General features: G+C 41.5%; 1 protein-coding gene across 1 annotated transcript in view; it reads left to right on the top strand.

Moving 5' to 3' along the window:
- The window catches only part of hmcn2 (hemicentin 2), a 69,252-nt gene extending 48,260 nt beyond the window's left edge, over positions 1-20,992 (top strand). The window contains exons 44-81 of the mRNA XM_032578448.1: positions 98-257; positions 635-759; positions 1,144-1,327; positions 1,417-1,514; positions 1,615-1,893; positions 1,976-2,166; positions 3,637-3,718; positions 4,310-4,446; positions 4,532-4,673; positions 5,717-5,861; positions 5,971-6,098; positions 6,220-6,376; positions 7,323-7,444; positions 7,527-7,691; positions 8,267-8,374; positions 8,479-8,613; positions 8,800-8,934; positions 9,111-9,380; positions 9,465-9,655; positions 10,188-10,401; positions 10,486-10,620; positions 10,723-10,913; positions 11,600-11,681; positions 12,307-12,477; positions 12,593-12,745; positions 13,028-13,165; positions 13,539-13,660; positions 13,786-14,026; positions 14,116-14,175; positions 14,283-14,402; positions 14,530-14,664; positions 15,956-16,075; positions 16,389-16,514; positions 17,888-18,016; positions 18,105-18,398; positions 18,507-18,626; positions 18,718-18,844; positions 19,716-20,992. Coding sequence (XP_032434339.1) covers positions 98-257; positions 635-759; positions 1,144-1,327; positions 1,417-1,514; positions 1,615-1,893; positions 1,976-2,166; positions 3,637-3,718; positions 4,310-4,446; positions 4,532-4,673; positions 5,717-5,861; positions 5,971-6,098; positions 6,220-6,376; positions 7,323-7,444; positions 7,527-7,691; positions 8,267-8,374; positions 8,479-8,613; positions 8,800-8,934; positions 9,111-9,380; positions 9,465-9,655; positions 10,188-10,401; positions 10,486-10,620; positions 10,723-10,913; positions 11,600-11,681; positions 12,307-12,477; positions 12,593-12,745; positions 13,028-13,165; positions 13,539-13,660; positions 13,786-14,026; positions 14,116-14,175; positions 14,283-14,402; positions 14,530-14,664; positions 15,956-16,075; positions 16,389-16,514; positions 17,888-18,016; positions 18,105-18,398; positions 18,507-18,626; positions 18,718-18,844; positions 19,716-20,094 — 6,011 coding nt within the window. The 3' untranslated portion in view covers positions 20,095-20,992. The remainder of the gene's footprint in view (positions 1-97; positions 258-634; positions 760-1,143; positions 1,328-1,416; positions 1,515-1,614; positions 1,894-1,975; positions 2,167-3,636; positions 3,719-4,309; positions 4,447-4,531; positions 4,674-5,716; positions 5,862-5,970; positions 6,099-6,219; positions 6,377-7,322; positions 7,445-7,526; positions 7,692-8,266; positions 8,375-8,478; positions 8,614-8,799; positions 8,935-9,110; positions 9,381-9,464; positions 9,656-10,187; positions 10,402-10,485; positions 10,621-10,722; positions 10,914-11,599; positions 11,682-12,306; positions 12,478-12,592; positions 12,746-13,027; positions 13,166-13,538; positions 13,661-13,785; positions 14,027-14,115; positions 14,176-14,282; positions 14,403-14,529; positions 14,665-15,955; positions 16,076-16,388; positions 16,515-17,887; positions 18,017-18,104; positions 18,399-18,506; positions 18,627-18,717; positions 18,845-19,715) is intronic.
- Positions 20,993-21,497: the final 505 nt, after the last annotated feature.

The raw sequence follows: 21,497 nt of genomic DNA, 5'->3' as shown, positions 1-21,497 counted from the left end.
AAGCAAGTTTCTCCTTACATCCTTTTACTCTATTTTGACTTTGTGCGAAAGCGAGGATTTATGAGCAGCCCTTACATGTAATCTGTGTGGCTCCCAGTCTCACCCACCATCCTGAACTCCGACCAAGCATCCGATGTGAGTGCACCCACTGGAGAGGAGCTGACCCTGGACTGCAGAGCAAATGGGATCCCCACGCCCCGCCTCAGCTGGCTGAAAGACGGAGAGCCTTTGGAGGGATCAGACACGCATCACATCGCGTAAGACTCTCACTGCTCTAACTGTGTGTGATTAAGAGATTAGCACTTAAAATGTCAGGAGTCATTAAAACTGCTCCGTGAAGATTTCCGAGTATTGCCGTATGAATCATAATACACTATAACAAGCATGACCAAGGGAAGCACAGACAAATGGTTTTAATTCCACCATGACGCGTACTACGAGCAGCTGTGTCACAGCTGCTCTCCTCTTGATCATCGCTACTGCATCAGCCAGAGCGAGCAAATCTGTGTTCTTGTGAAAGCCATGGGAAGATGCTGTTAATGATGATGAGAAAATAACGCTGAGAGTCGGAGGTGGAGTAGTTTGTACAGGGAAATGCATGTGAAAACGTGTGTGTGTGTGTAAAACCCTGCAGTTTGACCCCTGATGGCAGCACATTAACTGTAAGGAGGCTGAGCCCTGAGGATTCTGGGACGTACACGTGCTTGGCTGTCAGCGCTGCCGGCCAGGAAAGTAAAATCTACACGCTCGTTGTTTTAGGTTGGTTTTGATTAATTATTTGTCTTTGTTAAAGATTAAAAGTGCTGATATGGGCATTTTTTTTAAGCTGTTAATTTCAAGTTGAAAAGTTTAAAAAGTCCAACCGATAATTTATGTGCATTTATTCACTGGTTTTAAAAAAATCACAGTGAAGATATTCCTAAATAAATCTGTGATATAATTTTTCATTATTGAGGCATTTAGCAAATGGAAATAATTTTGTAAAATTGCTAAAATGAGAGAAATTTAGTTTGATTCAGCTACAGACAAGGTGAAAAAAAATGTGTGTGTCATTTTATTCGCTGTATGCAAACCTCTGGTTTCAACTGTGTTTGTCCACATCTAGTTGCAATACTAATTCAAACTTGCTTTGGTTTATCATAGTCCCACCATCTATTTCTGGTGAGACGACAGTCCCCAGAGAGGTGCAGGTGACTCAGGACAGCGTTGTGACTCTGGAGTGTCACGCAGCCGGAAACCCTCCGCCTCAGATCAGCTGGCTGAAGAACGGCCGTCCGCTGCTCCTCTCTCCCCGCACGCGCCTCCTCTTTGGTGACTCCTTACTGAGGTCTGTTTAGATCATAGTTGATATCTTGTAAATAATTAGATTATTGGCGGTGAGATCACTCCTAATGTTCACCCGTTTTTGAAATGAAGGATTGCTCCTGTGCAACAATCGGACTCCGGGGTTTACACATGTGTGGCGCGGAGTCAAGCCGGCCTCGCTGAGCTGAGCTACGATGTGCAAGTCCAAGGTAAAAATCCAAACATTTCATCTGCAGCTTTTCTCTAGAGACAATACAAAGCAAATGCGGATCTGAAAGGGTTTATTTGGTACGTGTTCCTGGTATGCAGTGCCCCCTGGTGTTGATCGCGTGGAACCAGTGGAGCCAGTAACAGTAGTCCAGGGATCCTTGGTGACCTTAACCTGCGAGGCACGCGGGTTTCCGCTTCCCACACTGACCTGGATGAAGGATGGACAGCCGCTATCTTTACACAGGAACCTGCTGCTGGACGGACAGGAGACGCGGCTCCAGCTGCCTGATGTGGCTCATTCAGATGAAGGCCTGTACAGCTGTGTGGCCAGTAACCAGGCGGGAAGCAGCACCAAAAGCTTTAACCTCACCGTGCTCGGTAGAACAATCACTGCACTTATCTTCTCATGTTGTAAAGTCCAATAAACAATGAGGCAAACTATTCTCCTTTTCTCGTCCAGAGCCTCCAAAGATTTCCCGCTCCAGCTCTCCAGAAGAGCTGACCATACCAGTAAACAGTCCACTTGAACTGGAGTGCTCCGCTTCGGGCGTCCCACCTCCCACCATCAGCTGGCTGAAGGACGGCCGCCCCCTGGAGGGAGCCGGCATCGTTCAGCAGGACGGACACGCTGTCCGGATCAGCAAAGTTCAGGTGTGCGGTAGCTGGAGAAGTTTCTGGTACCTGTTGAATGTTTTTACATTTTCTCATTTTGTCACACCCACAAATTTTATTGTGATTTTAAAACATATGGATAAAGTAGTGTATGATAGTGAAATGGAAGGTAAAAGATACATGTTTTTTTCAAATGTTTTACAACCGAGGTCTAAAATATTCTGACGGCCCTTAATTCATTTAAAACTGTGAATCTTTTAGAGTGCATTTACAGACAGTTTTTTTTGTTTTGTTTATTTCCTTTGCCAAATTAGTGACTAATGTTCAGATTGAACAGTTTGTTCCTTCGAATAGCAATACTTTAAATCTATTGACAGGTGACCAACTTAAAAATGTAGTTAATTTGTTACAAGTAATGAAATTAAGTTTATCCAAGGCCATATATTAAGTTTATTAAGTTGTCGTTTTAAACAAATATAAATAAAGTAAGTTTGACAAACTTAACTTGATTACATGTAACAAATAAACAATTTATTTTTAAGTAGGAGCTCTGTTTTCTTTTTTCAGTATAGTAGCTTTAGCTATATGTTTTGGGTTGTTGTATTTTGCTGGGAAGTTGAGCCTCCGCCCTGTCTCAAACGTTCCTACTGTCCCATGAACTGTTAACAGCTTCCCTGTCCCTACTGAAGGAACACATCCCAACACCACAGTTGGGTGCTGGGATGTGGGATGGTGTGTCGTGTTTGTTCTGGCAGGCCAGAACGTTTCATTTTGGTCGCGTCTGACCACATGTTTATGGTGTGCCCTTTGTGGCTCGCTGAAAACTTCAAGCTGGACTTCTTGCGACTCTTTTCCAACAATAGTTTTCTTCTTCCCACTCTCACATAGACCAGATTTCTGAACGTCATAACTAGTAGTTGTTATGTCCAGTCAGCAGATTCTTCCACCTGAGCTGTTCACATTTTTTTCCCTGACCTCTTTGCTGTTTTCTCAATTTTCTCTAACAAACCTCTGTGGACCTCCCAGAATATGACTTCTTAGATTACATTTGGTTACACTGGATTCTTTATTGGATTTATTTGAGGGTATCAGGGTAAAGGCAGCTGAATATAAACACATGTCACACTTTTTAGATTTTTATTTGTAAACATTTTTGAAACCTGTGTGTCCTTGTCATTACAAATTTTAAATATGTTGTCCAACAAACTCAATAGAATTTTGCGTTGTTGCTGTGACAGAAGAAATGAGCGAGTTTAGAAGGAATTTTAGTAAATCTTATTTATTATAGATTTCTGATAGAAAGCATGCAATTGTTCTATATAAAAAAAAAATATTTTTCCCATTGTCACACCTAGAACAATTTTAAAATAAAAAGAGCCAGTGTGCTCCCCTAAATACAGACAATAGTATTGACAAATGGAGGCCATAATTTAGACAGCATCAGTGTAGGTGAAAACCAGACCGCTCTGCCAGAAGCACTCAGGTTGATGAATGCGCTCTGTTTTAAAGGTCGAGGATGCAGGTCTCTACGCCTGCTTGGCCAGCAGCCTAGCCGGAGAGGATGGAAAAAGCCACTGGGTCCGAGTGCAAGGTGACACAAGCTGCTCTCTCAAAGTTATTGACATTAGAGAAATACATTGCATCCCCGCTTCCTTTCCTAACTACGCTCAGGAAGTGATGAATAAAACTCAGAAGAAAATAACCTGCTAAAACAGACTTGCTGAACATTAACTCCTGCTACACTTTGCACAAAACGTGGGGGATTTGACCTTTTTTTTTGGATTGATGACCCAGGATTGTTTTGTAAAACTCTAAGCATACTTCATTTATGCTGTAACAAATTGGGGTTCGGTGAATGGAAATGTAACAGGGCTGTTGGGGCCTGCAAAATGAAGATTAATCTGTAAGTAAAACTTCCAAAGGATGAATCGTCAACCTTCATCTGTGACTGAACTGCATGCATGGTGACGTTTTTTATCATTCATCATTTTTTTGTATTGAATGAACATTCAGGCACATATTGTTATAGTCTGAACACTTGAGTTGTAAATATGTCCTGACATGTTTGTTCTTTTCTTCCACTCTTGGATCAAAACCTCTAGGGCTTAAAAATGAGCTCATCAATCACCAAGGGATTTATGCTTTGAGTGATTTATTTCAGTAAAACCCATTTGTTTTTCAGTCCCGCCTACGCTCCTCGGGTCTAGTGATGTAAAGTCGGTGACCGTGCCATTTAACGGACACCTGACCTTAGAGTGCCTGGCGGACAGCGACCCCCCTCCAGATATAGAGTGGTACAAGGATGATGCCAAGCTGCAGGTACAGAGTTGAAAAATTAAATAGATAACACTGAACTCCTCTGACTCTCATTTCACCTTTTCCTTGTCTCTTCCTGTTCCGTCAGCTTGGTGGTCGCATCCAGCGGCTGGCGGGAGGTCAGTACCTGGAGATTCAGCAGGTCAAGCCTGAGGACGGTGGCCAGTACAGTTGTGTTGTCACAAACATGGCTGGAAGCACCAGTCTCTTCTTCACTGTGGAGATTATGTGTAAGTATAACTAGAAAAATGTTAAAATGTTAACGTTTTTGACAATTGATTTTTGCAAAATAACATAGTTCAGTTGGATTATAAGTCTTGCTACATTCAATTTGACTTAAGCCTAGACTTTAAGGGGCCTACTTTTTCACATCAATACTTCAGTATAGATCTGGCTGTATGTGTAGGGTTGTTATTCTTCTCTCCATTCTTGGAGCTTGGCCAGCTTAAACCATTTCTTAGCATCTTCATAATATGATAATGCCACAATTATGTTTTGCATGACATTTTGTTCTTTAGTCGCTTTCTTCTTATCACTTTTCCACGAAGGCCAGATTTGTGTAGTTGTCATTCAGCTTTTATAATTCTTCTGTTATCATGATCCCCTTGGTTTCTTCTCTGATTAATGCTCTCCAAGCCTCGTCTGTCAGTCTGTGGGCGGCCATGCCTTAGTGTGGTTGTCTTAATGAGTTATCCCTTGTCAGATTCTGCTTCAGACTTCTATACTACTTTATCCCTGCCTGTCTGCTGTGCTCCTTTGGTCTTGTGCTTCACTGGTCTTATGCACCATAGGGCTCCTCAAACAAGATCCATTTAAAATCCTTAAGTGTGTTGTTGTAAAGAGACAAAATGTGTGAATATTTGTTGTAAAGGCTTATATGCAATCCAAAACCCAATATTATATTTTGTTTTGATTATTCATAAAAATGTGACTATTATCCTGTTAATGGTCTTGACTTTTTTGTGTTTTCCGTCTAGCTGGACTAATGTTTATTAAATCAGGGCAGCTCTTAGGGAAATTGTGACAAATTATGTTTCAAGCTTTCAAACTCGTTTAAAATGAATAGCTCTTTATTTGTTATTCTAAACTACTTTGTTTTGTAAAGTGATTTATGAGAGTCTTTTCAATCTGCCAAAATCTGAATTTTCATTTCTTCCACATTACGAAACTCTGTATACAAACAATCACCCTCTAATGAATTTTTAAAAAATAATGCTTTGTGCAATAATGGTAATCTAAATATATTCAGCTGCACTTGCTCATCTATTTGCAGTACCACCAGTGATAAAGGAAAGCAGCTCCTTGGTAACGGTTCATCTCGGCCAGGATGTGGTTTTACCCTGTGAAGTTGAAGGTGACTCCTTACCTGCGGTCATCTGGAGGAAAGATGGCTTCCCTGTGCCTCAGGATAATAATAAGTATGTCCTAAGATTACTGGGCAAGGCATCTGTCTCTTCACACTTGCTGTCAAATAGACAATCTAAATGAGTACAGCATAGTGACTGTTCACTTGTGTGTTTGTTTCAGGTTCACACTGTTATCTGAAGGCTCCTTGCGTATACGTGGGGCTCAGCTAAATGACGCTGGTCGCTACTACTGCACAGTGTCCAACCCGGCTGGCTCAGATCACCGCGCAATGGATCTACGTGTGTTTGGTAAATAATACCTCATGTTGTTTCTTTATCAATCTGTCAGTGTTCCTTCTGTAATTTATAGTCCATCAATTAAAAGAAATGGAAGAGCCTCCCTTATCTAAGCTTTTCTGTTTGTCCTTAGTGGGTCCTTCTATCAGTCCAGGTCCATTCAACGTAACAGTGACCACTGGAACTAGAGGTGTGCTTAACTGTGAGACCACAGGTATACCACCACCTAAAATATCCTGGAAGAGGAATGGTACACCACTTGATATTAACCAGCAGCCTGGTGCATACAGGTGAGCACAAAGTTGTGGATGTACTCACCAAAGTTTTATTTGCTTTTCAGTTATTGATTAGTTTTTATCGACTTCAGATTTTCACTTCGATTTTAGTTTTCATTAGTTTTATCTAATTGTTTTCGAGGTTAGTTTAGTTTCTATTTTTTTAAAATGCTTATTTTAAGTTTAGGTTTTGTTAGTTTCAGTCAAAGTGTTAAGTCTTTTTTGTAATACGAGTTGCTTACTAGGAGAGACAGAAAATAATTTTTAGAAATAGTTTTTGTGAAACAAAATCCCAAAAATGTGGTAAATTACTAAAAATGAATGATCGTGCATACCAGCCAAGTACAGTACAAAAGATATATGACAGAATAATAGCAAGCGCAACAACAGCGCCTGCAAGCCAGATCTTGTCCAAGCTTTTCAAGTAAATGTTAAGGTTAGTGGGATTTTTCCTCTTTAATAACCACATGTTTTTTTATCTTGTTCCCCTCCAAGACACTTGTTGTTTTTCTAAAATGCAGTTATATTCAATGTAAACCCGAACTGCAGTCTGGCGCTTTATTTCAACTTCTGCTAAAATGACGCTAGGTTAGGACGGACCAACATCAACAAACATGACGTAGTACAGCAAGGGAAAAAAAACAACAAACGTAAACTAGACTTCATACTAATGAGACTCAAATGGAAGCTAATTACATTTTCTTTTTAAATTAAGTTAATTTTAGTTAGTTCTGTGAGCGGCGGCCATTACAGTTTGAATGAGTTTTTCTTGTTTTGCAAAGTATTTATTTTTATTCCAATTAACCAAAATGTGTCTTTTTTACTTCTAGTTACTGTTAGTCATTAGTCTTCGCTAATGATAACCTCGGCACCCACTTTTTAAAATGCTATAATAACACAACCTAACTCACAGAACTGAAAATACAGAAGGTTGCTCTGCCTCTGCACCCTCTCCATCCAGGTTACTGTCTTCTGGGTCTCTCGTTCTTTTGTCTCCATCTGATGAGGATGAAGGTTACTTCGAGTGCACGGCGGTCAACGAGGTTGGAGAGGAGCGCAGGGTCATTGAGGTCATCCTCCAAGGCAGGGATTTGGAGTTTTGTGCCACATTCTGAAGGTTATTATGAATTTCCACTGAATGCTTGACATGTTTATTCTTCTGTAGTCCCACCTTCTATTGAGGATGACGTCACAGCAGTGAAGGCTGTGAAAATGTCTCCTGTGGCGTTGCCTTGTCATGTTCAAGGACAGCCTCCGCCCACTGTGACCTGGACGAAGGGAGGAGCCAAACTGGGGACCAGGGGAGGAAGTTACCGCGTTCTTCCCACTGGTAAGACAACTGGTTTAAGTAGTTCTTCTCAAACCAAGAACTACTCTTGGTTAATCTTAGAAAACTGGATAAAATGATATAATTGCTTTTATTTAGCGCAAGGAAACAAAGTATTCACTCTGCTGATACATCAGTCTTAATATTTCCTAATATGGTTATAATAATGTTGATATAACTGTAATGCTATCTATGACTAAATGTTATGGATGATATTATTATTGATATTATTATTGAAAACACAAAGACTTACCAAGTATTTTTGTCTTGTTTTTAGTGGAAATGTCTTAGTATGCTTGAAATAAGTGCTAGTTCCACTGGCAGAATATTCCATTCATAGCTAGACATTTTTCCCGTGCTATAAGTGAAATAATCTTCCAGTGGAACTGGAACTTTTTCCTCAATCTTAAGGAATTATTGCCTTAAACAATCTCCTATATCTTGCTGAAAAGTTACTTGTGAGTTCATTTTTTTGCTGTGTGTAATAATGTGACCTGTAACTAACTTATTATTTAGATTCTAATATAAACATTAGCAAAAATATATGATAAATGGTTTTAAATGTCATGTTCATGCAGGGGTGTTGGAGATACTTGCAACTTTGCCGAGTCACGCTGGCAGATACACATGCTCAGCCCGAAACCCAGCCGGAGTGGCTCACAAGCACATCTCCCTGACCGTACAAGGTAGGTCCTAAAGCACCTTAGGCCAGTCACTGGGGGAAAAAAATGTGAATGATGTTATATGTCAACTGTGAAATGGCTAACTCTGTCCTGTTCCACGTTCCTAGACCCACCAGAGATCAGGCCGATGGCAGAGGAGGTGCAAGTATTGTTAAATCATGGAACTGTTCTTCCCTGTGAAGTTCAAGGATTCCCCAGACCAACAATCATCTGGCAGAGAGAAGGAGTTTCTATAGCAGCTGGTAACAAGAACACGTGATCTTGTTTTTAAAAGAAAGTCAGCTGTCATGCACTCTGTGTTGTCTTTCAGAGTCTTTACAAATTAATTTGCCATATTTACCGCTGGGACAATAGCATTTCCACACACAATGCTCACAGGATTATAATCTCATCAGATTTGAATAATTGTGCCGATATGACTGCCACAGGTCACAGGCTGGCTGTACTCTCAAATGGAGCACTGAAGTTCTCTCGTGTGACTCTTGGAGATGCTGGGACCTATCAGTGCCTAGCAAAGAATGAGGCTGGTGTAGCTGTAGCGAGAACCAAATTGGTCCTTCAAGGTAAAATAGACTTCAGTTTTTGCTTTTTATATACATTGTTGTCACAATGTATATAAAAAGGACTTCTACTTACTTCTTTGCATGGCAAATGTTACTTCTTATTCTTAAAAGGCTATATTAAGCATTTATTTATGAGACATTTATGAATGCATTTACTTTCCTTTGTTTTTTTCCAGTTCCGCCGGTGCTGAGTGTGCCTCGAATTGACTACACTGCTGTCTTAGGGCAGCCAGTCAGTCTGGAGTGTGCGGCTGATGGTCAGCCACAACCTGAAGTTACTTGGCATAAAGAGAGGAGGCCTGTGGTTGACGGTGCTCATATGCGTATCTTTGCCAATGGAACTCTGGCAATTGCTTCCACGCAGCGGAGCGATGCAGGGATCTACACATGTACAGCTAAAAACCTGGCCGGCAGAGCTAGCCATGATATGAGGCTAGTTGTTCAGGGTGAGAAAGAGACTTTGCTTAACTCCTCCTCACGTTGTGTAAGAAGCATAACACATTGACACAACTCAAACTGTTGCATTTCAGTTCCACCCATGATTCCACCAGCACAGACAGAGCTGTCGGTGATTCAGGGGTTCCAGGCTCTGCTGCCGTGTGCGGCTCAGGGTTTACCAGAGCCCAGAGTGTTGTGGGAGAAGGATGGCGTTGTTGTCCCAAACCTTCTTGGCAAATTCACCATCCTGCGATCTGGAGAGCTGATTATCGAGAGAGTGGAGGTCAGACTTTATATGTAGTTTATATGTAAGTGCACGAGACATGCACCGAAACATCAGCTGATGAGTGGGATTTACCCATTTTCAGCTCAAACCTGATCAATCGGATCTTTCCTATCAAAACTGTGCTTGAAGACACATCAGTGTGGATGCTGTAACTGAGTGAAGTACAAAAGTTAGCTTTTTCGGTAACAGAAAGGTGTCTAAGGAACAGAAACTGCTGTATATTATGTCAACTACCCTAGAGCACCTTCACACAACAAGACCCTTCTGTACTCATAACATGCATATACCTCTATACAGATGGTCAGGCAACTCAGGGTGAGGTTTCTAGTGCAAGGCAGCATCAACTTGTGATGGAGTCTATAAAGTTCTAAATGTTTCAGAATTGGCTAAAGCAGGCATCTCAGGGTGAAAGCTTTCCCAAGTGCTTTAAATGGGTATCGGTGCATCTCTACTGTTAACTGCTTAATAACATCTGCCTCCAGCTGTTCTCAGAGGAATTCATTTTGACAGCTTTTTTTCCCCCACACAGCTGGGAGACGCCGGGATATTCACGTGTGTGGCCACCAACCCCGCGGGCTCAGCGAGACGAGACGTCCACTTGTCAATCAACACCAGGCCGGTTTTCAAAGAGCTGCCAGGTGATGTAACCCTGAACAAGGGGCAGAGTCTGGCCTTGTCCTGTCATGCTCAGGGGACACCTCCTCCCTCCATCTCCTGGACTATCAACAACAAGCCCTACAGAGGTACTCCGTTCAGGTGCAGCCATGTGGTAGTTGTCTTGGTTCAGGAGAGTATTTTGGGTTCTAACCACGACCAACCTGTTTTAGGAGCCACTACAGACGAGGCAGGCAGGAGCTCAGTCCTCTCTGAGAATGTGACTCTGAATGATGCTGGGACCTACGTATGCTTGGCAGAGAACAGTGTGGGCTCCATCCGAGCGCTATCATTCGTCCGTATCAGAGGTGAGATTGTATTGAAGGATTATCTCTACTTTAAGCTTTACATGTGAGTAAGTCATAATTTATTCGCCTCCTGTGTTAAATATTTATTCTGTGCACCTTCAGAGCCTCCGGTGTTAAAGGGTGAAGCCCACACGTCTCAGACGGTTGTCCAGGGTGGCACCGCAATGCTTGACTGTCCAGTTCACGGAGACCCCAGCCCCGTCCTCCGCTGGCTACGAAATGGGAAGCCCTTACACCGCCTCCTCCGAATGCAAACACTCCACAATGGATCTCTGGTCATTTACAGCATAACTGTAATTGTGTTTTATTTTTGTTATTCTGCCTTTTACGTCTCACTAAATCCATTTTCTTAACCATTGCAGCTTAAGTTTGAATAATTAGGCCTTCCTAAAGAATCTCAAAAGAAAAAAAAGAAAAAAAAAGTTGTACATCATTTATCCAAATTAAGCTTTGATTTGCAGTCTCCTTAAGTGTAGGGAGCGTGTGCGACTGTCCTACAGTGTCCCCGCTTCCATCCAAATCAGATTCAGTTCAGCCACAGCAGCTAACAGCATTAGCCACGGGGCAAAGTGACGGAGAGGGCGCTGCATGTTCCAAGACTCGCCCCTCCTTCGTTCGTCTGTAACCTTGTTATGGTTTGTAACTGCAGCCGTAATCGAAACGCCTGCAGCTGAGACTCTAACAGACGGATGAGTGTCCTTCCCACCGAGGACTCTAATGTTAAATTTCTCCCTCTCTGAACAAATCCTGTCTGTCATGACAACTTAATAGTTGTCGTGACAACTGTTCGTCGTTGTCGTGACACCTGGTAGAATATGATCAGGTGTTCCACTGAACATGTCAACTTTATTTTTTTTAAATCTTGGTTTTCTGTCCTTGTAAAAGTAAGTGATTTTATTTTGAAGGATTGTGATGTCACAATCAGATGGTAGGACACTAACCAACTTAGAGTTGCCTTATCTACCTATTGGATCCACAGGCTGCAGATGAAGGAGAGTATCAGTGTGTGGCTGAGAGTGAGGCCGGATCAGCCGAGAGGACCATAACCCTCAAGGTTCAGAGTGAGTTTGGCTAACATAATTTCACAGATTATGCATTGAATAACAAAACCAGTAACTAGAGATGCACTGATCCAAATTTCCGATCTTCAGATTCTGCCAATATGGATTTTAACCAAAGCAGATCTGACTTTAAGTATTTTTCTTTCTGAAATACTACCATGTGCAGTCATTAATTGTTTGTATTAGGAGCAGAGGGGATGTCACACTTGGATGTTAGCGCTGTTAGTCATCCTCACACAGACTCACCCTTACTCACCAATGTCAGTGGATAAACAGTTTTCCTTTTCCCCGTTATTAGTACATTGAGCAACGCGTTCACAAGAATGATTGACATAATTAAGACCTTCCTCCTGACTCTTATTGGTTGTTTTTGACCAATAGTGGTGCATTTTTACAGATTGCCATAGTAGCACTGGGAGGGGTTGGAGGACCTTGACTTTTTTCACAGATTATCTCTCAAATTTAATACATATGTAAAAAACATAGATTTTTTTAAATTAAACTTGCATACTGCAGCTTTAATAACTCGCTTTGCTTTTGTGTGATGTAAGAGCTGATTTCCACATGCTTGGCAGTAAAAACCAACTCATCCATGCTGACTTTCTCTCTGACGGCTCTAACATAGTTCATGGAGGTTACTCCAGCTGGGGAGAATGGGGTCCGTGCAGCAGTACATGTGGCCAAGGTTTTCAGGAACGAAACAGATTGTGCAACAATCCAGCCCCAGCAAACGGCGGTCGCACGTGCAGCGGCCTGAGCACTGACTCAAGGAAATGTCAGACTGGTTTGTGTCCAGGTAGCGTTGCCAGACTTTTTCATTTGTCCAAGTTTTTACTTTCGACAACAAGCTAGCATACACAGACCACCTGCAAAACTCCTATATATCAGTCTGTCTGGGTTTCTGCTGACAGGTGAGGTTCCACGTAAGACTAGAGGCAGTCTCATAGGGATGGTGAATGACAGAGAGTTTGGTGTGTCCTTCCTGGAGGCCAACATCACAGACGACAAGGAACAAGGCAGCAGCACTCTGGAGGCACGTCTGGACAACATCCCTCCTGCAGTCGGTGAGTTACTGTGCATACTGTACTGCAGCATCAAAGCAGTTGTTTCAGCAAGTTCACTCACCTTTTTATGTGTCTGTAAAGAGGCTTAAAACCCTTTGTAATAAAAAAATGCTCTGGATATAAAGTGGGTTAAATAAATGAGCTGTTTTGTTTTATAAGTTTGTTTTTATTCATTAACTTTTTATTAGACACTTGCATGAATAAGTGATAATTCAGAAATGGAAAATTTTTAAAATATCTTGAAATACCTGTAGCAGGTAAAGAACTAATGCTTTGTCGCAGGTCCCTTGCTGCAGGTTCTGGTGTCTGTTTTCACCCCCATCTATTGGACCACTGTGCTTCAAAACGGAGCCACCAGAAACGGGTTCTCCTTCACACAGGGCCAGTTCAGACAGGAGTCTCAGCTGGAGTTTGAGACCGGTGAGCTCATCAAATTTTCACATGCTTAACTTTTTTTTCCCTTATTGATTTATTCATCCGGTAGAATGAAATCAGAACATAATACCAGGTTAGTTTAACATATTTCACATGTGATGGATACAGGACCTTACTGGTCCTCGGCTTTGCTAATCTGTAATGTAGTGCAGCAAGTACGTTAAAACGTAAAAAAATGACAACAGGTAAAAATTACATCTAAATTGAAAAATAAACAAAAATTACAAAAAAAAAATTAGAGGACAGTATTTCTTATTATGTCAGAACTGAGCACTCGTTTGCCAGCAGATGGCAGCACGCGCTACCTTGAGCAAGCTCGAGTTTGTCCAAGAAACAATGTTTTATTGAATTCTCACAGGAGAAATCCTCCGTCTGACCCACGTGGCCAGGGGATTGGACTCGGAGGGAGTTCTGCTGATTGACATCGTAATCAACGGCTTCGTTCCGCCGTCATTATCATCATCTCATCTGGGCCTTCAGGTGTGTTTGTGGAAGTGATTATGTGTGTCCAAGGGGCCTCAATTGTATCTGGAGTTTCTTTTACGTCAATCTGCAGAAATGGATCCCTTCGATTTGTGTGACCTGATTTGACCTTCCTCCCACAGGACTTTGATGAGTCATACGTGCAGACGGGCCAAGGACAGCTGTACTCATGGTCATCGCAGACCCACCAGAGAGCAGGCAGTCCCATGGTGCTGCGATGTAATCACACCATCGTTTACGAGGGGCAGGACGAACGCCAAGGCCCTGTACTTCAGCTGCTCAAGGTTTCTGGAATAAACAGCGTCTACAACATGTTCACCCTAACTTTGGACTTCCACATCACTACCAGCCTCCTCGTACCAGGTCTGGGGATACATAGAATAAGTTATCCTTTGACATTCCTCCTACACATGAATTGTTGAACCTGAAATAATGCTTTTTTTTTTTTGCAGATGGTTTTGAAGACGCATGCCCAAAAGGCTTCAGTCTCGACACGGCCTCTTACTGTGCTGGTGTGACGTTTTTTCTTATTTGCCTCATCTGGTTGCTGGCAACATTTGTTGGCATTTTTCTCTCAGTTCTTCGGTTTTGTGAATGTAACAAAATGTCTTGTTGCTAGATGAAGACGAGTGTGCCCTGCAGTCTCCCTGCTCCCATTCATGCAACAACATCCTGGGAGGGTTCACCTGTGCCTGTCCTTCTGGCTTCACTATCTCTACAGAGACCAACACATGCCATGGTGAGACACTAGATATAACCTGCTGAATGCCAATATGTAAATAATAATAATAAATGGTATCTGTTAAAGGCGTTTACTTAGATATTGTTATGTCAACACTGTGTTTAATTGTATGCATCCCACTCAGACATTGACGAGTGCTCCCAAGGTTCCCACATGTGCCACTACAACCAGCAGTGTGTCAACACAGTGGGTACATACCGCTGCCAGGCCAAGTGTGGACCAGGATTCAAACCCAGCGTCACAGGAACCAGCTGTGAAGGTCAGTCTGACATATGCTGTCCTACGGCCATTTATCGCCAATTGAAGCACGCTGTACAACATTTGGTATTGCTTTAAAACCGATGTTTCTCATTTTTTCCAATTTTGCAACTACAAATGTCAATGTCTTACATTAGGATTGTATGTGTATAATTTAATGTCAGTAAAAATACTGCCGTACTCTAAAGGCCTCAGAGGTTTGGTGACGAACATAATAAGGTCGGGTGACTGGACGAATTTATTTACCATTGATGATAGGCTAAGCCATTCACCGTTTTATTGATTATTTTTAAAGAGCATTTGTTTTATTTATTTATTTAATTTGGTTTATGAGTTTCTCTCTTAATTATGGCAACAACAATGCTTGATAGAAGCCAAAAGACAGAGCCTACGGAAAAAATGTCACTTTTCATGACGCACACAAACTCCTTCCAGCTGTTAGCAAAGCTTTTGTTTTCTCCAGAGTGCATCTAAGTGCAGCGACAATTTATTTACTCAAACTTAGAACAGTAAGGCAGTATCCTATGTCCAGAAAATATATTTATTTAAATATTATTAATGGGCTGGGCAAGCAAAGAGAGACTGGCTTTCCTCCCAGCTTAACAGTGCTTACGGGCCTTTCCACTATGTGTTTTACGAATTTGAGTATTAAACAACAAATAAAAAGTTCAACAAACACTAAAATATAAACAGTCTCCAGCAAATGTGTGTGCTTCCACAAAAAAATATTTAAAAAATCTCAATTGCAGTTTTAAGTGTGTTTGAGCGATTTGGCGCACGCCAACCTTTCCAAATTATTATTGTAGAAAACATTGGAAACCATTTATCGTCTACCTTCCACTTCACAGTTTTGCACTGCGTTGTTTTGGTCTGTCACATAAAATCTAAGTAAAATACATCAATGTTTTTAGTTTTACCAAGAAAAAATGTGAAATCTGCTGTATGTAAGTTTTATTAAAAATATGTTTACACGTTTGTCGAAACTGCCACCAAGTCGTGTCAGTATAATATGAAGTAATCTCACGTAGGCATGATTGACAGCGCTAAGGCCCTCCTCCTGGCTCTGATTGGTTATTTTTGGTTAGCACTGGTAGAAGGCAGAAGAGTACAAACAATTTTCACAGATTATCCCTCTGATAACCATACTTTCACGAAATAGTGACAGCTTCAACAAATATGTAGAAAAATATTTTTTATAAAAGTTACGTACTGCAGCTTTAAGCTGTCTAAACACTTTTTGAAGGCACTCTATAAGTACTGATGAACTCTTTCATGGCTAATTTGTGTTTCAGATGTGGATGAGTGCCAGGAGTCTGCTGTCTCCCCGTGCCACCATAAGTGTCTCAACACTTTGGGTTCCTACCGTTGTATCTGTCATCCTGGATACCAGTCGTCAGGACATCGCTGCATTGGTCAGTCAGTTGCTTCTTGTGATTAAAACAACTCATAGTGTTTTGGGGGCAGACATTTTGTAAAGTGGTTAAGACCCAGATGAGCACATTTTCTTTCCCCATCTTCAGATCAGATGGGGATCTGGACAGCTTAAGCTGGGGCCATTTATTTATTTGGCCAGGGTTTTGGTTACCTTGTTTCCTCTATGAGTCTGCTGAAGTCAGTCTGTTAGTGTGAAATCCAACCCTCATCAAATCTGTGGTGTGTCTATGTCGGGTATACTGTAATGACATTATTTCCACAGTTGAGTGGTGAATGTTTGGACTTTTCCAGACATCAACGAGTGCATGAGGAAGGTGTGCCCGGCGCACCAGCAGTGCCGCAACACTGATGGAGGATATCAGTGTTTTGACAGTTGTCCGGCTGGAATGACCACAGCAGAAAACGGAGCCTGTGTAGGTGAGTGACTGTCACACATTAGTTGTTTCAAGGGATGATCATGTGCCCATCAGGATTTTCTCCTTGATATCGATTTGAAGAAAGTCAATGGCACATGCACGCTTTGAAACACGATACCTTTAAAATGCAGTAAAATTACACTGCTTGTATCACACGTACGAACTTAACAATGACACTACAGTATCTGTTTGTGTTGACACTTGTACGTTTTTTTCACGAAGGAAGTTCTACAAAATAAATAGTACGTTTTGACAACAAGGCAACAAGAATCTGCATAGTTTTAACATTTATTTTAAAGATATATTTAAGTCAAGATATACTTTTACACCCTCGATGAACTCAAATCTTGCTCCTGTTGAATATATTTTTTTCATCCAGAATAGTCAGCTTAAGTTCTTACTGTGTTTACTCTGTTTGATGATTCGCTGAGAGTGTGTGAACCAAATTTACAGAAAAAGTAAATCGAGAGATTTCTTGATTTTGCTTTGAAAGTCATGACATTCACTGAGTGTTTCAGATCCTCTCTGTATTTCTCTGTCTTCTGCACTGAGACTTTTCTGGGAATATTTGAACAGAGAGCAGTGATAAGACGCTGGCAGACAGGGAGTTGCAGCAGATAATCCAGTCTCTCTTCCACTGTGATATCAGAGTAAAATGCAAAAAAAAAAAAAAAAAAGTAGATCGTAGATTTGTTAGAACAAAATAATGTCATAAATTTTGAATTCCGCAAGCCTTGCTCTCAAGAATAGGTCATGATTATTAATAATTTGCTTTGCAACACCTGGCTGTACCGCTTACAAAATAACTATCAGAAGCTAAGTTTTGTTCTCACAGACCGATGTTTAAAAATAAACCTTGTCTAGAATCCAGCCCCTGGGATTGGTTGGGAAATCTTTATATTTCTTTACTTTAATTAATTTAACTGTGCTAACTTTAGCATTAGAGCATCTATGTGCTGCATATAGATAAACAGCTGTGGCTCATGTTAATGATCAGAAGGGATATTACATTTTATTTTACACACAACAATCTTACTGACAGAGCTGAAATTACTTGGAATTAAGAGCATTTCAAGACACTTGACGATAAGCAGAATTTCATGGGAATGTCTGAGGGTAATTTTGTGGACTCAGTCTGTTCCTCAGGATGAGAGCTGGAATGATTTGTGCAGAGTTGTTCCTCAAATATACCAAAATATCTACTAAAGGGAATTCACAGTTTCAACAGCAGAAATGTGGAAAAGTAATTAGGGTGAAAAAAGTGCATTTATTTTGTCTGTTTGATTTCAGTTTTACAGTTATTACTTCTTTTTTTTTTAGTTGGTTTTAAGAATAACATGTTTGAACCAAGCTGCCTCTCGGTTTTTTTCCTAGATATTGACGAGTGCCAGGATGGAAGTCACATGTGCCGCTACAGTCAGATCTGCCAGAACACAGTCGGAGGGTACGGATGTGCTTGTCCCAGAGGTTACAGATCTCAGGGAGTCGGCCTTCCATGTCTGGGTAGAACTTTTCTATTGTCCGATTGATGAAACCCCTCTTTAAAAGGGTCCCACATTGACTCCAACATGAATTTTATTACGCCTTCCAGACATCGATGAATGCTCGCAAACGCCAAATCCTTGTGCGCACCAGTGCCGTAACGTACCCGGCAGCTTCAGGTGCCTGTGCCCTCCTGGGACTCTGCTGCTGGGGGACGGGCGCTCCTGTGCGGGGCTGGAGCGAGGCCAGATCTTCACCAACGGCACCAGAGTGAGGGCGAGACTCCGCCCACAGCTGGTGTCGACCCTCGGCCGGCCAATCATCTCCCGCTCTAACGGAGCATCTCGCATTACGAGGCAAAGCTGTCCTGTGGGCTACACCAGCAGAGATGGTGCATGTGTGGGTAGGTTTGAATTAATACTTCAGGATTACATAAGGTCAAAACAGCTTCTTTTTAATGTGGCCTTAGTGTTTTTAACCGTTTATTATTTGTTTTATTGTTTTTCCACAGACGTGGATGAGTGTTTGTTGAAGAAGCCATGCCAACATGAATGCAGAAACACAGTCGGCAGCTTTCATTGTCTGTGCCCTGCAGGATACAAACTTCTGCCCAATGGCAGAAGCTGTAAAGGTATGAACTTCCTGAATCGCTCTACACTGAACACAACCTTCAAACCAATCCTGCAAATAACAGAAACGTCCGGATTCCCTCCTTTTAACAGATATTGACGAGTGCGTGGAACAAGGAATTCAGTGTGGACTCAGTCAGATGTGCTTTAATACCAGAGGGGGATACCAGTGTCTGGATACACCCTGCCCTACTTCCTACCAAAGTGGAGGACGTCCTGGGTAAATAAGATGTCAACGTTTTGTCCTGTTACAAAGCAAATCAGTTCCCAGATGGATAGTAGCTCAAAGGTTTGAAGACAGACAGAGATCTTGATTTGTTTTTTTTTTTTTTTAAAAAAACGTTTTGTGGTGGAAATAAGTCTGACATAGAAAGCTGACATGTAGAATACTGCATTATCAAACTATCAACAATTTCAGTTCAGCAAAAGTCCTTTAAGATTTAGCCAATTCCTGAAAAATAATCCAACTGAGAAATTAGGGTTCCACTGATGCAGAGTTTGCTCTTTTAATAGCAGAAAGCAATGTTTCTACACACATGAGGTGGAGCATTTTGAATGAACTCTACCATGACGTCCGTATCCTGGCAACAGTGAAACCATTCTTATGGGGTTGCCTTCAGTCCGAAGGAATGGGATTATTCACAGTTTTGTCTAAAAACATTGTTATGAAAGAATGGGATGTAGACGTCCTCAATGAGCAGCTTTGTTCCACAACACTGCAGTTATTTGTTGATGAACATTGTCTTTTTCTCAGTAGAGAGCTCTGTGTCACAAAGCAAAAGTGATGATTTAAGTGGCTTAGTGGTGAAAACTTTCAAATTTGGAACCGTAGCCGGGGAACTCCTTGGATGTTAATCCCATTGGGAAGAAATTGACAGTTTACATAAATTTGATCCATTCCTCTATTAAAGCCTTTCTGACGTGTTTAAAAAAATATCCTGGAAACATCTGATAAAGGCATCTAACACTGAAGCAGTAAAATTTGTGTAAATCATTTTCTTCGGCTGTAATCCGTTTTGGCCACGTCTCTACACAAACGTTTAGTTTTTCTTGTAATAAATACATCTCCTCTTTCCCACTGGCTTCTCCAGGACCTGCTTCAGGCCCTGCTCTCTGGACTGCGCCGCAGGCGGCTCGCCGCTGCTCCTGCAGTACAAGCTGCTCACGCTTCCCTCCGGCATACCGCCCAATCACAACGTGGTGCGGCTGTCGGCGTTCTCGGAGTCGGGCGTCCTGCAGGAGCGCACCTCCTTCACGATACTCGAGCAGGAATCGGTCACCGGTGTGACGGGCCGAGTGTTTGACATCAGAGACGAGGCCGGCAGGGGCATCATCTTCACTCGGCGGGTTCTGGATAGACCTGGACTCATGAGGCTCAAGGTGCAGGCCACCACCATCTCAGAACACGGTCGCATAACTTACCAGAGCATCTTCATCATCTACATCTCCATCTCAGTGTACCCCTACTGAGCCCACACGTTGCTCTGCTAATGACTCAAAGTCAGACCATGTGAAGATGAAGAAACTCTGATATTTCAGTTTTTGTAAAAGCCCTGTAAGAAGAAAAAAAAAAGCGTATCGTCCTGAAGTGTAGCTTCCCTTAACGGGAAAGTTGTGAGACTTTCATACACACAAGCGAATCCGATGGAAAATGCTAAAGAGGAGAATGGGAACGTAACATAATTTAGTCTCAATCTAAATGTTTTTTTCTTTTTCCAGAATGTTCAGCAGTCCATTGTTTTAGTGTTTGATTCTCATGTTGAATATTCCAGTTTGGTACAGAGATATTTTTATAGCTTGCACTTGGAAGTAAATGGCAAATCTTTTCACAGCTATGAATTTGTTTAGTGTCCCCAGGAAGCCCTATATTATTTATTGAAGTCATTTTAAACAAAAACTGCTTTAAGCACACCTTACCAATATCAGGTTTGCGTTGTAATTGAGCTACTGGTGTACTGGCGCATCGTTAAAGGTCCTGTGATTATTATTATTTTTTTTGTACCTCTTTTGTTAGATTTGTCATGTCAGAAGGTGCTATTTTGAATGTGGTATTTGTGTGATTGGTGCCAGTGCTAATAATAAAAAGGCCAGTGATATTTCACAACAACAAAAAATATTAAAAAGGATAATAAGCAATTTGCAAACTATTATATTTGCATTAGAATACAGCAAACTAATACTTTCCTAATCCACACTAGTTGATGTGGAAGAAAACCAGGACCATAAACAAACAAAAAGAGAAGTCACCCAAAAGCAATGAACTATCAACAATATTTGTAGATGGTTTAATATTTGAATTGAAACAAAAAAACTCTCTTTGCTGTAATTGTGTCAAATATTTGTATGAATAAAATGCTTTTGCTTCTCCTGTGTTGTACCGTGTTTATCCCTGTTGATCTTGATTTCTATTGTTCACCATTTCTGCTGCAGATATTGTCACCCACTGCCCTTTTTACTAGGTTCATGTTGGTTGTATGGCGTTGAAACACTTTTTTTCCTTCAGGACTGCATTATTCCTTTGCGGCACACATTCACCAAAGTGTCAGAAACAGTCCTGCAGAATTCAGGGTTCAAATTGAAATGATCGCATCACCGCTGCCGATTCCCTGAGTAATTACCAGAAACAGAAACTTAACTGCGCAAACCAGGGGCTTTCTCTACACTGCAAGTTCTGCCAATTAGTGGCATCAACTAAAACCAAGGTAAATAATACTTGATTAAAAGCACATCAACAGTTTTAGAAATTTTATTTTGTCTACTGTTTTGCTTTACAGGAAAGAAACACATTGAGATTCCAGTGTCGCCTTGAACCAGCCGATCCGTTGTCTTCTGACATCAATGAGGTATTTTCAGTCACACAAACGGCTTCTCAC

Source organism: Xiphophorus hellerii, chromosome 12 (assembly GCF_003331165.1).
Source record: "Xiphophorus hellerii strain 12219 chromosome 12, Xiphophorus_hellerii-4.1, whole genome shotgun sequence".
Classification (NCBI taxonomy): domain Eukaryota; kingdom Metazoa; phylum Chordata; class Actinopteri; order Cyprinodontiformes; family Poeciliidae; genus Xiphophorus; species Xiphophorus hellerii.
Note: the sequence above shows the minus strand (reverse complement) of the source record. Positions and strands in the feature narration are given on the sequence as shown.